This window comes from Bombus flavifrons, chromosome 6 (assembly GCF_040668555.2).
Source record: "Bombus flavifrons isolate JBK064 chromosome 6, iyBomFlav1_principal, whole genome shotgun sequence".
In the NCBI taxonomy this organism is placed as follows: domain Eukaryota; kingdom Metazoa; phylum Arthropoda; class Insecta; order Hymenoptera; family Apidae; genus Bombus; species Bombus flavifrons.
Genome location: NC_138447.1, coordinates 4856998 through 4873367, shown reverse-complemented (window position 1 = coordinate 4873367; position 16370 = coordinate 4856998). Strand labels below are relative to the sequence as shown.

The window sequence follows — 16370 nt, the reverse complement described above, 5'->3', positions numbered from 1 at the left end:
GTATATCAGTGCCACACATTCACCGATTTACGTGTAACGCTATTATACAAATCGTTACTAACCGTAAGTGTTCTGTTTGCATAACCTGAACATCTTTTTCAAGCTTTCATTATTTCGGATATTATACTACGTGCACTAATACTCGAGATACCTATTTGTCTCGAAGATAATTTCAGATAATAACGTAATATTCCTCTTTAAGAGATTCTCGTCTTTAACTACAGTTGGGATACGGTATTTTATTTCTCCAAAATATAGAATGCATATCTCAGTGAAACAGACAGCCGATATTTCACGATATTTGCATCCTTAAAATGGTATAACGTATCGATGCGAAGTAAGATACGTTTGAACGTCGAACGGAGTCGATTTTTCATGGTAAAGTTGAGACGGTGAGAGATCCGTTTTTGCGCGACATTCGAATGATCGAAAATAACGGCGAAAAACAGATCGAGAATGATTTTCTTCTCGTGGTAGAATGCGATTCAAGCGGAAATAGATGATGAGAATTTCGAATCTTCGAACGAACAAGTTCGGCTTGGCCACGTTATTATCTTCTGAGCGGCGTCACGTAACAGGTTTTGAATTTCGTCCCGGTACACATGTAGACATTTGACCACCCTCGCGTACCTGTAAACGCGTCTCCACAGCGTTACGATAACGTTGTGAGAGAAAAAGACGGAAGCAAGGAGGGGAAGAAGAGGCAAGAGGAGTAGAGTAAAGGAAAGGGAACATCGGTAAGAAAAAGAGAAAGAGCGTGAGTGAAGGAAGGGAGAAAGGGGGAGAGAAAGAGTCGACCAAACGACCAACCGATACGACACAATGGCGAAGAGTTTCGGAGCAGGCAAGACAGGCACATCGTGAGTCAGCCTCGTGGTAGGGAGCGTAGCGAGGTTAGTACTTACATTCCCCTTAACCACACACAGACACACACGCAACACACACAGAGGCACACGTACTTGCATACACACAAGGCGTCGATCACGAGAACGCGTGTTTTCCTCCCGAGAAGCCAGGCCACGGGGCGAACTCGGCTCTCTCTCGTCAGTGTCGAAGGTGGTAGGACGCGAAGAACCCCGTGGTAACATCTCTCTTTCCTATCTCTTTCCTTCCAGTTTCCCCTGTGTTTACCGTCTCACTCGTTTAAACGTGAGATAAGAACGTCACGCATACGCGTCTCATCCTCGTCCCACCAAACCAGACTAGCAACGTCACACCCTTTTCATCTTTCTTCCCCGTGTTTCTTCTCCGTTCTTTTTTTATATGCAGAGAGCCGAGACGTGATTGGGATAGACGTACTACCGTGCTCGGTGCGTTGCGCGTTGCGCGTGATTTCCAATCGATCCGCAAGATCGATTTTGTCTCTCATCTCGTATCGAAACTTTTCTATCGAGCTCTCGTCTCACGTCCGTTTCTTCGCTTTCGTAAGTGCGCGTCTCTATTTTGTGTGTGCTTTCTTCTTACTGTAATAGTTTGTATATGCTCGTTTCTACTTCTCCCGTAATCCGTAATTCGTAATACGTAATTTGTAATTTGTGATTTGTAATTTGTAATTCGTAATTTATAATCTGTAATTCGTAATTTGTAATTTGTATTTCGTAATCGGTAGCGGCTACGATCAAGTAGATCTGTTGACTACTAGGTACTTGTTAGTCACCCCTGGAATCTTCGTGTTGGGTACTGTTGCGGAAGTGAGAGTCGGCTTGAAGTGCGATCGTTTTTCTCCGATTTGAGAAAGAAACGCGATCATTTCTTGAATAGGTTATGTCGCGCGTGCCAATCTCCGCTTCTCGCTACGGCTCGCACACATGAATCGTGGCTTGTGTATACCTACATTTCTGTCGCTCTGTGTTTTTTAGCACGATCCCTGTCAGCCTGAAGGTCGAGGTGATATTCCAAGCTTGGACATTTTTCGTCTTTGTGATTTTATTCCGACCCTGACTGACTGAATACATTCTAGTACGTACTTGCTCAAAATGCGTGTACCATGGTGTCCTGCGCGAACTAACGTATCGATAAAGTTTGCACAAATATCCGCCGGTTTTCCAAACGGTTAAACGTCCGAGAATCAATACCTTCTTCGTTTCTTCGTTATAAGTATTATTTCAAAACATTTTTTTACATATTGCCGTGTTAATGAGTCTATCGCATATACGGTCGATAATAGAAACAAAAAAATTACTCTACTTCTCTACATTTATCGATTTATTATTAAACATTGCCAATTATTATATTATTTCATACCGTGTGACCGATTACAATAAAATATTGTGCAAAATAGTTAGTCGAACAGCAACAGAACAATTTCGCTCCTTTTCAATACCGGTTCGATAATAACTTTATTACTGAATATTGATTATTTATGCGAAAAAAAGTTAATTCAAAAACACACGTTTTCTCTTTTAAATCTTTAAATAGCGTTTATCACCGATTATGAAAAACTCCACTTCATTTTTTTACACTCGCGTATACAAGTCAAACACATTTCGCATCAAACGTAATTTCATATTTTATTTGTATACAAAAGCTTTTTTCACGACAGCGATAAAAATACCAAACATTTAAAATCGATATTTAACATTTTCTCTTTCTTTCTTTCTTTCCTTTTTTTATGTTCACCCAGGATATTTGATATCTGAATTTTTTTCATCAATCTATTTACGCTTAATGTTTCTTTTACACCATCATCGGCTCGAATACTCGTAATAACTTTTTTAACGTTAATTTTCCATACGCACACGTATGAGTCAAGTTTTGAAAGAAATGTTTGGAAGAACGCAATCAACAGTTGTTTCATAAGCTTGGCGATCGTTTTGTAACAGCGTGCGTAAAATCTGATTATACAAATTGTATACTTTCCGTCACGTGTCCTTGTTCGATGCGTCGAGCCACGCTACCGAACGCTCGCTACTGGAATGTTATTTGGTTCCGTAGCAAGTGGACCGATTATGTTCGATACGATTTGTCGATTTCGACGCTATCTTTTCCCTCACGATGATGACGAGGATGATACACCGCGTGGCCGAGTGCCCGCGGTAACTCAAGAGAAAATTGCTCCCCGCCGTGAACGATAATCCAAATGCGTATGTAATTCGAGAATGATTTCTATTATAATCTGTTCAGAAACCGTTAAGTGGTCTATCGTTTGAATGTTAATCTTTCTTGTTATCGTTACGCGACATGCTACTCGACAGAACAGCTATTTGCCACGCTGTGCATTGTCATTAGGACGAGATTCAAAAGATTTCGCAGATAAGTGTAGCTGTTTAACGTGGATTAAGATTCAAATTAAGGAAATAAGAGGTATCAGATGGTGCGTCGAAGGTGCGTCGTCGATGTAGGATAATGTGGAAATAAAATAACGGAGGAAGCCATTGTAGAGCAGAAATGTTTCGGTTTGGAGGCTGCCGTGGTTTTCTCGATTTTAAGAAAACCAGGTTAACATAATAGTCGCAGAAACTCCAAACCAAACGATGTGAGAACCGAACATTCGCGGAATCCTATAGTAACCACTTTGAAACACGTTCTTTGTTGTTCTCAGGACATTGACTAGAGTTACAAGAGAATTAAGAAAGAAGAGAAAAGTGTTCGCCTAAGAAGAGAATTTTCGGAGGAGGATGCTCGGCAGTTGGGGCTGGGAAGAAGAATTGGAGTTGGGAGAGGGAACAGCAACCCTGTCGCAAGATAGACAAAGACGAGAAAGCCCAGACTCGACGCATCCTGTCCCCGACAGCCGGGTGCTGAGGTATGCACCCAGCCGGTGTCACCACCCTCCCAGCTTCAACTCGCCACATTTCAGCACACAGCCTCCTCTCGACTGTACGGACTGTGAGTATAGATACATACTTACATGTATACGCGTATATACACTGAAAAGTTTCCGATCGCTTTTAATATTCGCCTAATCTAATTATTCTGACCAATTCTTTTTTAGCTTTCACTCCATTGCATACCCGTCTCTTAGCCTTCAAAGTAGTAACGTTTCGTTATTTCCTTTTTTTCATTCATCTAAATCGATTGCCGAATAACTGTGATGATTTTGCGATGGTCAAATCAAATATATGGATAGTAGAAAGAGTAAAAGATAATTCTTGCAATATATAGATAGATGGATATGTAATGTTTGAAATTACACGACGTTATAGAGGATTAATTTATACACTTCGCTTTCCCATTGGATAAATAACTTTCTATGGTATTTACAATTTTCAAGGTTTGATACGATATATCAGCTAACTAGCAAGACTATACTAGACTAAATATAAATTAACAAGTAGAATCCAACTCGTTTCTATTGCAGCTTTTTTTATATATACCAACCTAAGAGAAATCATTTCGTGAAGCCTCCATTGGAGATATTAATATTTACCCTTGTGCATGATTCGATGTGCGTAAAAAACTCGAACACAAGTATACGAGAGATCGTAAATTGAGTCTCAAACGGGAAGTGAAATTTATACGTGCGAGGCATCCTTTTTGAGAATACTGACTTTGCGCTTGTATCCACGCTCTAATTGCATATGCCTTCGTGCATACGAATTAGGATAAGTTGGAAATCATATTATGTAGTAAATGGTGTCTATCGAAGAAGGTATCATTTCTGCCATAAAAACGAACTAAAAATGTATAGCATGAAAGTTAGAGATAAGAAACTCGATCTTCGAAAAAGTAGAATTTGAATTAATTAGCCATATTCTGATCGGACATTTTCACATTTTCCGATAATAAAATATGCCGAAATTTTACTTATTCATCTTCTTTTGTTTAAAAAATAAAACGTGGATATTACGAATCATTCATGTGCTCGTAATATGAACGTCCGTGGGTAAGAATCAATGAGTACCTGTTCTTTCTCATCCTCCTCCTCCTCCTCCTCCTCTTCTTCTTCTTCTTCTTCTTCATCTTCTTTCTTCTTTGCCTTTTTTCCGTTCATTTCGAAGTGTAATGACTCATGGATTTGTTTGAATAACACAAACATGTTCAATCGTTTGGATTATGCATTTCTTCATTTTGCATCTATGTATATAGTTTCTTTTATTAAAATCGACGAAAGTTAATGATGATTGCAAAAATGTATTACAAATCTATTTCTCCCGTTCGACGAATATAGAGATAACGCAATTATTATTCTGTCGTACGTTGTATGTGAACGAATCTATGACTCATAAATTTATACAGCCGTGTATAGCGAAATACAATATATTTGATTCGTGTCCGATGAGAAAAAAATGTGTGGCAATTTTTGTCCTCTCTTCGTATCAAATACTTCACATATTTACATAGTAGTGTGCAAGTAATTGCTGACTAGTGTGATATTTAAAATACAAATCTGTTATTGCTTAGATGCGCTTTTTCTTATTAATATGCATCTCCGGAAGTTATGAAATGGGGATTTAACGCGGCAATAGTTACATATCGATTAACAGTAAGTAACTGCTACTCAGGTATTATGAAATCGAAGATGGAAATGCTTGCTGCTCGTTAAGATTCAACGTTCCAAATGTTTCAAATATCGAGCACTAATGTGTAAAAGGTGTGTAGAAGAACAAGAGAGAGAGAGAGAGAGAGAGAGAGAAATGAAACTTGTATTTTAATACGGGCAAGTTTAGATAATTAAAGTTTAAACAATTAATCCGCCAAACAATAAAATCATCACAATATGAAACTAGATATTACCGTACTATGGAAAGAAAAAGAAAAAAAGGATTTGTAGAATGTAGATATATGCAGTTAAGGAGAGTATAACAAAGATAATAATTATATATGATATTTTACTAAATGACACTTTTTTAAAACTAAAAGCTGTAAATCTAACTTAAACATTGAAATGACGGGAAATTTCCTGAAACTCTGCACTTGCTTTCTTGTATACGATATTTTCTATGATAGAAATTAACTTTTTCTGGTGCTTCTCTATATTTTATTCCTTTTTGCCAATTTTACCGATTATATGTTAGAAAAATAGTTGTTAGACGTTCACGAATGACTATATGAAGTCCTTATGAAAGTCAATTGTGTAACGTCGTATTGTTAATTCGTAGAGCAGCGTGAGGTGGTCAAAATGCTGACTGCTCATTCTGAGATGCACGAAAAACGGGATCCCCTTGGAAGCGGACAATATGGAGCAGGCGGGGGTGGTGGAGGCAGTTTGATCGAAGAAAAATCTACTCCGGAACAGCCACCCCCGCCGCCGGCGCCTCCTCAGCGGGATCCATCGGATCCAACGATCAGTGCTAAGAAACTTCCAAAGAAACGAAAGTTTGATCCATCGGAGCTCGAGGAGATGGATAAAACCAGCAATGTAACGAGAACCATAAATAATATAGTGAACATACGGGCACCGAATATGCCACTCGGTCAATCAGGTTTAGTTCAGCAGGCAACCTTAGCAACTCGGCAATCGCCGCAGCAGCAAGAATCCGATTGCTATCAGGTACAGGTATATAACACGACATTATTAGATAATTAGTTCTTACTAAAGTTTGATACTTGCTCAAATAATAATAGTACAAGCTTCAGAAATGAATTAACGCAAGGAATACTTTAATAGGTATCCTCGGCACATTCGGTGGTAGTTTTACCGCCTCAAAGTACAGCAGTGGATTATTCTGTTCGAGAGGAATCTTTACGTTCTCGTCCTCGGCCTGCTACTGTTGCTATTGATCTCAGTGAGTGGCGCGACCACAGAGTGTTAGCTTTAAGGGATTCATATTATTATCCAGGTGTTATTCGTAATGTTGTTCAAGGAGAAATTTACATAGAGTTTGACGGGGAAAGAAAACTAATGCGTTACACTGACATTTTGGGCGCGGGGAGGTACGATGTGATAGGTGATGCGAGCCCTTCGGTTGGCCAAGTGACTTTAGATGCGAAAGTTTGTATTAGGTGTCCAACGTCAAACAATCATATCGATGCTGCTAAAGTGTTTGTAAAAGGGACAGTGTGCAAAATTTTAACCAAACCTAAGCGTTTTGTTGTTAAAATACCAAGGGAAGATGATCAGAGTGATAGTTATGTTGTGAAACGTGCGGATCTACGGTTAGTGCAACCCCCATGGTGGGACGAACTAGAAGAAGGATTGGAAGACTGTGATTCTTCGAGGGTCGAAGGAATTGGTATGGAATACTTCTGCGCAATACATGCATCTGTAAATGAATATCTTTTAACCGAGAAACTTTACTTTCATTTATTTAAATGCTTTGCGTCCTTTATTTGCGCAGAACATGGCTATCGAAATTCTTCAGAACCTTCAACAGCAGTGCCAATTTTGCAACTTCATCACACTTCTCATCATACATCTCATATATCAACTCATAGCGACACAGGTGGTTATTACAGAACTACTGGTACTAGCCCTCTCATGACTCTAGCCACCTCTGCACATCCTGCCACTACAGCATTAAGTAATGGAAGTCGACCGTATGATGATTTAGAAAGCGAAGATGACTTGGATAGGGAAGATATTACATTCCCTTCGGATGCAGGTTAGATAAAATTCTATCTCTTGTATGATTTAGATATAGCACATTTTGTTAATGAAGATACACAATCATTAAAGAGATGAGCATTTAAATTTCAAAAGCTACATATTATAGTTATGGTTGTAATAAATGTTAACATAATTTCATTTCACGATAATATTGTATTCGTCATATTTTCTCATTTTTACCATAATCGTGAATTATCGAGTATAAAACTAGGAAAACACAATAGTAACGTAATTATTCAATTGACAGATGCAAAATTGTCAGGCAGCAGTAAAAGAAGCAGCATGCAAAGTCGGGGAAGTACCAGTAGTTTAGTCGAGCAACGCAGCATAACTCCTCGTTCTCAAGCAGCCACGCCCAGGTAATAACGATAATTAAATGATTTTCCTTACTTGCAAATAAAGTATATAGGGAACAAGCATAACAATCTATCGTTGAATTGTTAAATTGTTCGATAGATCTCAGGCGGCAACGCCACATAGATATAAAAAAGGTGATGTAGTGGCTACACCAAGTGGAGTTAGAAAAAAGTTCAACGGTAAACAATGGCGCAGACTCTGTAGTAAAGAGGGATGTTCTAAAGAAAGTCAACGAAGGGGATACTGTTCTCGTCATCTTAGTTTGAAAGGTTCTTGTCTTAGAGGTCCAACCAATACCTTTCCTGGGTAAGAAGACATGGAATAATCCGCAATTAAATATCATCGCATTTAATAATATTACATATTAATTAAGAATACTTCTAGTGGTAAAATGGATGGTGAGGAAACATCTAGAGATTCTGACACTTCTCCAAATTATGGAGATAGAAGAATTGCTGGTCGATTTGATCAAGACGAAACTGAAGCTGCTAATATGCTAGGTAACTTTCCCAAATTTTTATATTTTACAAGATATTTGAATTGTTAACTTATCGACTTAATTCACGTAATATTTTATTATTATAGTTTCCTTGGGAAGCTCTAGATCAGCAACACCAGCCTTTTCCTCGCCAACTGGACAGTCTTCTATATCTCCTTGTATCAATCAGTCTCCAGTACCACCTTTGGGACTGAATCAAAACAATGTGTTTATGCCTATTTCAAGCCCTGCTCATCATGCAACTCCATTAATTTCGCCTGGTGCAAAATGGAAACATTCACCTACTCAATCTACTTTCCTTACTCAGTATCAGCAGCAGGTGATAAAACCTGAACCCAATCGGGTGGTTAGATCAAATCGACCAGCTCCGACTGCCCCAGTCCCTGCTAGTATAGGAACAAGCGTGATAAGAATCTCTCCTGTGAGTCGTGGAATACCTGGATCTAATTTAACTTTGTCATGGTCGGAACAAAGCCCACCGCCGCGGCATCCATCAGTTGTGACGACTATAGCTCAACAACAGCAAGGCATAATTCTTCAGCATGCACTCACAACAAACAATGGCTTTTCCAGTCACTCTGAAATATCTGAACAAAACCCGCAAATATTGAAACCATCTCATTCACCTCATATGCCACTGTCTGCACCAACACCACAAAACTTGACTCTTTTGCATAAGCCTTTAGAACAACCAGTTGATTATGCTCAACCACAAACGCAAAATCAACCAATATATGTAATGCAACATCAACACGAAAAAAAGTATCTTGTGATCAAAAATAGTATGGATGTATCTGCAGCAGGCCATATAAACAATCAAGATGATAAATATAGACCAGCATTAATGAATCACTTAGGTCAGCTTCCAGCAACGTTACATCAAACGCAATGCCAACCTCCACAGTCACCTGCTGTTTCGTCCGTCCATGTTGATAAATTATCCGTTTTGCAAGTAAGTAGCTTTAGTATTGCTTTAGTAATTTTACTAGTAATTCTTTTTTTTTTATCACGAATTCTAAATAACGATCATTAGGCGAGTAAAGTAGCTACACATGCATCCTCTCATATGGATATGCAGAGAGCGCAACCACCACCTACGAGCGTTGTGATGACAACCACTACTGAAGCTTCAAACCCGCCTACCCCAACAAGTGTCTTCCAGCATGTAATTGTACAACCCGCGCACTTGGTACAAATTTCTAAAACACAGTCGTCTAGGGAAGAAAATTCTAAAAATAATGGAGTTCTGTGTAAGTATATCAACATTAGAAAATCTATTATCATCTTATTAAACGTTTATGTTTAGCTTTCAATATGACTTATAGTTTGCGTGAAATCTTACTCAGTAACAACTGCGTTAAAAAATTATTTTTCATTTGTATATTTTGGTCGAGCATAATTTCATTATGTAACTTGCTGATAAAAGCCTGATATCAATTATCAATAGAAAAAATTGACACCTTATACATATGAATTAATCTTATGAGATGCTGAAACTCAAATTTACGTTCACATTATTTTATTTTATCATTTTGCATCAATATCATAACAGTGAATTTGACTAAACGGTAAGACTTTCACAGATGGCAACCATGATGTACCTCCTGCATACCAGCCCCATCCCCCATCATTACTGAACAATGCAGTGCGCAACTGGAAAAAAGGTTTGAATTTTAATTGCCAAACAAAACGTGTGACTATCCTTACATTTATTGCAAAGTACATACGTTATCAATGGTGCATAAGATTACACATGCCCTCTAACATTCATTAAATAGTAAAAAATGTAAGCTTTGCTTAGTAAATCTTAGCAAATCTTATACTATAAGGATATTGTTATATAGTTATAAAGTTACTGGAAGCAGATATTGATATTTGTTATTTTAGTTTGCATACTAGCAATTAAAATTATAGCATAATAAAATATATAAAATACTATATTTCTAGCGTAAAAACGTAGAGATATAATAATAATAATTTTATATATATACTTATTTATGTTTAACGAAATATACTAGAATTGAATCATGATATTATAAAGAGAGTAAATTCATGTATATGTATATTTTGATAATTTTATAGTTTCTGCAATTTATTTTAACACGTTGATTGCCACGACACCCGTATTCGGGTGTCAGCAAAGTTTCTGGTCAGGCCGCGTAACCCATATTCGGGTGTCGCTTATTTGACTACTTGCGAAGGATCCTCGTAGGTATTTGAAAAGATATCCCATAATAATAAAACTGTTGAATTGTTATAAAATAAAAATACGAAAATGGTTTATTAAAAAAATTATTTAGAATGTAAAACTTTAAAACATTCTATACATAGCTGAGGTTGGTCGGGACATTTTGGACAATAAGTTGTTTTCTTCAAATTCATTTGTGCCTTTGTTTAGTCCATTCGACGTCTTTTATTTGCATAACATAGTTTGCATGCGCGTCTAATGCTTCTTCCGGAATCGTTTTTCCGAACGGCGATATTATGCTGACTCCGTCGAAGACAAGGATTTTTTGTATTTTCAGACAACCCTAATAATTTTGCAACTAATAATTGTCTAAACATTCTAGTATTTATATTTTTTCTTGTTGCAATTTTGTAAACCGTCAAAGCGTTTACAACAGAAATTCCCAGAAGGAATTGAATGCCAAGTTTCCTGTACCATTTGATTCCTTTTCTAATTGTGGTGGCATAAGAAACCATTTAGTCGGAATAATCTATACCACACTTTCCTTCATTATATTCAACAACAGCTAGTGGTTTTAATGTTGCGAACAAATAAAACGAAAGATCATTCTTGAGACCACCACGTGACCGACTCGCATTACTAAAATATCATAGCATAAATAAATAAAGTAAATAGCAGAGAACGCTTGGTGCTGCTGTACGCGTGGCCTGACGGAAATTTCTTTGAAAACACGCGTGGCAGTCAACGTGTTAAAGGAATGCTTGTGAAACATACAAAATGTATTGTTGTATATTTTACAATAAGTACTATCTATTAATCTTTTGCTCATGTTTTAACTGTGTATTTTGCCTCATTTTTTAAAATCAGAATACAAATTATTATCATATTTTATGTTCAATGTTACTTTAACATTGTCGAAGCGTGACTAATAACGTTCGCTTATTGGATCTTTATTAATGCAAAAGAAAATTATGTTAAATCCTAAAATGTCAAAAGATTCAGAGTATGATACTCTTTTGCTATTTGATATCTTTTTGTTACATTTGAAATCTATATTATACTTAAGGATAATATTAACTACTTTGCTAATTTCATTAATACAATTGTTTTCATGATACACCAACACATATTTCCATTGCCCTTCTCACATCATTATTAACTCTTTGCGGACGGGGCCGCTCGACGAGCGAACGTCGCTGTGGACGAGAGGTATTAGCGTGCGCAATTGAGAAAATATACACGTTAAACGTTTGCGTTATTCATTGTCGAGGCTTGTATTATTTTCATCAATATTTAGTTCATCATCATTGTCACTATTACTAGAAATATCCAAACGTCTGAGACAATTCCTTGTTGGACGGAGTTTGTTCTCACTGTCTGAAGCACTGTCGTTGTCTTCTATTTTGTCAGGTTCAAAATAATGTTCGTTATCACTACTATCACTATCGAACATGTTCTTTCTGGATCTTTTAGGCATCGTGTATAAGGTATTATAAAAAATATATAAAATATATAAAAAGCTTGCTGATTCGTCTGGTAATGTCATTGAAAGATTGAAATTCGTTCTGACTTGACCATCATCTTGCATCGCGAGTTTACGTTAAACGGAAGATAAGATTTCTAAAGATCTATAATTTTCTTTCACCAAAAACATAATACTGTTTAGTTTACTATACCCATGCGTAAATACGCATAAGACTATCGCTCAGAAAAATAGACGTATGCCAGCCACTTCAAAATAACTGTCCGGAATTGTGAACAGATTCGGGCGGCTATTTGCCGACTCTCGTCCGCAAAGAGTTAACCAAAGTGATTGTGATTAACATGAAAATATCATTGCAGCTTTCCCTTGGCAGACAACGGTACTGGATCAGTCAGAAGTAAGTCCTCCACCATCTGCATTAAGTCCACCTTTGAGCGCGCCTCCAATTCCAATTGGCATGAGTACGCCTGGTGAAGATGGATCTGGACCAGGTCCGGATCCTATAACTCCCGCTGAAGAAGAAGATGACGATGTTTTTGAAACAGAACCGACAACTCCCGTAGAAGTTGAGGCTAATGCTAATAAGAGACGCAGTCAATCTCTTAGTGCATTGCATTCTAAAGAGCCTCAGAGTCCACTTAAAGTAAGTACTATACTTCAAATAAGTAGATGGTGAATATATTATTATTTTTATCTCAAAGTAATATCATGTCCTAAATTTATTCCGATATAATGTAATGGTTAGCCAAACACATAAGCATATCTCATTCATAATATAATTTTACAGACTAAAGACAGAATACGCCGACCGATGAACGCATTTATGATTTTTTCTAAACGACATCGTGCAGTGGTGCATCAAAGACATCCAAACCAAGATAATCGTACTGTGTCTAAGATATTGGGAGAGTGGTGGTATGCCTTAGGTCCAGAAGAAAAACAAAAATATCATGATCTTGCATCGGAGGTGAAAGAAGCACATTTTAAAGCGCATCCAGATTGGAAATGGTGTAGCAAAGATAGACGGAAATCTTCAACGACAAGTTTCAAAGGTAGCGAATCCCGAGGGAAATTGAACAGTACTGGGGAAGAAACAGACACGGGACCACCGGTAGACGATGTACCATTAACGCCAAGAGCTACAGACGAAATTACTGTTCCCGTTACTACTGTATACAATGAAGCTCCCACGATCGATGTAAATTTTATTTAAATCACTTACAATTTTAACATTTTATTTTTCATTTTATAGAATTAAACAATTTTATTCATATTTAGGTTATCAATCAGTCGCATACTCATAGGATAATGGAAATGCCTCTGCCACTTGAAAATACAGAACCTGATTTAAAACAGGAGGAAGATGGTAATGCATCAGACGAAGATCAAATGGTAATCTGTGAAGATCCACAACCTGAAATAGATTTAAAGTGCAAAGATAAACTAACAGATAGCGATAATGACGTACAAGATGACGATGCTGAAAAAAAATGTTACACACAATCACGGTTTTCACCTGTAAGCGGTCAGAAGAGGGAAGCAATGAATGTTAAACAAGAAGTAACCTGTAGACCTAAACCGATAAAAGGTTCGCTTTCATATCTAATAAAATAAAAACTATAATGCATTAGTTATGTAGTATAGTATAGTAAAACCAATTTCTCCGTTTGTCTAGCACGAATACCTTCAACAGGTATTGAGACAACAACAAAGTATCATCATACTTCTATGGATAAAGGAGGAAGCGTTTCGGTTCTATCCAGCACATATCCTTATCATAGCCCCGTCAATCCGACTGGAGTATCAGGTTTTCAACCTACTGGTGGTGCTTTTATTACCATGCCAATATCTCCAAAAGTTGTTAAACCAGAACCAGTGAAAAATGAACAACAGTATAGTACCCAATATAGTATGAGCAATTTGGTGGCAAGCATTCATGAGAATGGAAGAAATATGCCTAAATTTACGGCTGCTCCGGTATTACATTCCGTAAGTATTGCAGATAAATTATTGAAAGTTTATGATAGTAACATACATACCTAAAATAGTCCAGACGAAGTGAACCTGTATATGAACGTAACTGAATTTAAAGACATGTAAAATGTTTTGTTTCCTTGAAATCCTCTGTAAAATGCTCCTTTTTGTCCAGGCATGTGTGAATACTTAAAACATTTCATGCTCATCGCTTGAATGAAGGATGAGTGGTAACTAAATAGCTTGTTTTAATGGTTAACACTAATAATTACAAATAATACTTTTAATACAAGCATAATTATGTTTTCTACATTCAAACGATTACTTATTTATTATCTTGAAAATGTTTACTTTATGAACTGTCTGAATACAAGGTATGAATAGTTACTATAATGTTTAAGTATAATTCGAGTGCTATTCGCACGTGCCTACTTACCTTGCTGCCTTATTATTTTTCTTTTTCTTTCTTTCTATTTTCTATTTTTTTTTTCTCTCCAATGTTATAACCTGAATTGAGGGAGCAGCGAACTCTTGGATTTCTCAAAGAGTTCTATGTAAACACATGCGAATAAACTCAAAGATTGAACTACAAAAGTTTAACAATACTGACAGATTGGATCGAAACCTATGATGGCTCTGTTTAAACAACAGCAGCCGTTGCAGTCTTTAGGCACTATTCTTCGCCCCCTTACTTCAGCTGTCCCTTATCAACCATCGTTCACTCTAACATTGCTCGATAACGATTTGGTGGCTGTTTCCAAACCGCAGCAGGGATCGCAGTATCTTGGTCCAACATCACCTCATCCCCGGATGTACTGTGGATTCAATATACCAATCTCTGGTAAGTTTCTATAGAATGTAACCACTTCAAAATTGATCTAATATTCGTATAGTCTATATATATATAAATCATACAGCAAAACTATGTTTATAACATTTCCATATTATCTTTTTACCAGTTTTTCTTGGAAATATCTTTAATTTGAAATCACACTGATTCTAAAATTACAAAAAGGATATAAAGTAAATGCATGTTGTTAATTATAGACGCTGGCAATCGCAACATATCTTCACAAGGTTTAGTTACTGGTAATAAGATGGAAACCCAAAGTGTCATAGTGAGCAAGCCATACTCGGTTTCAACAACTTCTACTACGTCGACTTATCGAGGAATTGGTCATTCAATAACACGTCTTGCAGAATCAGAAAAAGGCGAAAATCAAGTAGGGAATAATCATGCTCAGTTTTATGGTATGTTATCATTGATTTCTTTAATAATTTCCGAAAAACTTTTTTTAATATACATAGATTATTTTCAATATGGGATTTATAATATATAACAATAACAACATGTGTATTTCGAATGGGAACTATTAAAGGTTTCTTCTATCCCTTTTCAGTAACCAATGTAAAGTCTGATCAGGAAAGAAAAGATACCGTGAATATTCTTCTGCCTACTACGAATGATAAACATAAACAGCCATCTACTCCACATACTCCCCATACACCACTCAGTAACCATGGTAGTACTGAAATTTCCACAAATAAATCATATTCCATGGATGAAACACAGCTTAATGATATAGGCCCAAGTAAGGGTCCTTTTATGCTTGCTCCAACTCCAGCACAACTTGGCCGAGCACCGTTACAAAGGAGACAATCAATGGGTACAATTTTATCGATCCCATAATATTTCTACCGTAACAATAATCTATTTAAATGATGGTATAAATATCAATTCTTTTTAATAATGAAATTGAATTTGTAAGTTTTAAAGATAGAGTTTTTGTATATTTTTTTCTGTTCTTTCATAGCAATGCCTCCCACATCAACTGCAGGAGACCATGGGCCTCTGGTGTCTCAACATTGCGACAATCGTCCACAAACGAACACATCTCAAGCGACAGAGCAAATACAGCAACAACAAAATTTTTCAGAATCTCATGCTTCCCCGTCACCATCTACTAAAAAGGGTTCTTTCTTCAAGAAAAATGTAGAAGATGGAATGGACCGGTATGTCAAATTAACAGTTGCTTGAATTTTTTTATAATTATGTCACTTGTTTACATCTATGACAAGTAAATATGAGAAAATATAATTGATTACAGAGTTCTCGAGCAAGTGAATTTCCAAGAAAAATTTTCGTCCTTACCAGAATTTAAACCAGAAGATATACAAAGTCCAAGTGCAATCAGTATCAATACAGCGGGTTCCTGTGGTCATGGTTCAGTAGTAACGTCTGGCTTACATGCTTCAAATTTACAGTCGTCAATGCAAATACAAAGTTATCGAAAAAAATCTGCACAAGCACCTCATAGGCCCACAAGTAATTATTTTATTAATATGATATCATAATGTGACACCATAAAAGAACATTTTT

At 36.8% G+C, this 16370-nt stretch overlaps 1 protein-coding gene across 4 annotated transcripts in view; it reads left to right on the top strand.

Annotated features, from left to right (window-relative positions):
- Positions 1-16370, top strand: part of cic (Putative transcription factor capicua) — a 46446-nt gene that overhangs the window by 19772 nt on the left and 10304 nt on the right. Inside the window, exons 3-21 of one of the 4 annotated variants that reach the window (XM_069115302.1) lie at positions 3542-3828; positions 6047-6439; positions 6551-7115; positions 7221-7484; positions 7737-7848; positions 7946-8152; positions 8231-8346; positions 8432-9297; positions 9379-9595; positions 9929-10009; positions 12376-12659; positions 12804-13214; positions 13295-13604; positions 13710-14005; positions 14603-14831; positions 15038-15241; positions 15391-15657; positions 15805-16003; positions 16099-16316. In XM_069115302.1, the coding sequence (XP_068971403.1) occupies positions 3748-3828; positions 6047-6439; positions 6551-7115; positions 7221-7484; positions 7737-7848; positions 7946-8152; positions 8231-8346; positions 8432-9297; positions 9379-9595; positions 9929-10009; positions 12376-12659; positions 12804-13214; positions 13295-13604; positions 13710-14005; positions 14603-14831; positions 15038-15241; positions 15391-15657; positions 15805-16003; positions 16099-16316 (5320 nt within the window). In that variant the 5' untranslated portion in view covers positions 3542-3747. Of the gene's footprint in view, positions 1-3541; positions 3829-6046; positions 6440-6550; positions 7116-7220; positions 7485-7736; positions 7849-7945; positions 8153-8230; positions 8347-8431; positions 9298-9378; positions 9596-9928; positions 10010-12375; positions 12660-12803; positions 13215-13294; positions 13605-13691; positions 14006-14602; positions 14832-15037; positions 15242-15390; positions 15658-15804; positions 16004-16098; positions 16317-16370 lie in introns of all 4 variants that reach the window. The other 3 variants (XM_069115303.1, XM_069115301.1, XM_069115300.1) reach the window with 3 other exon arrangements.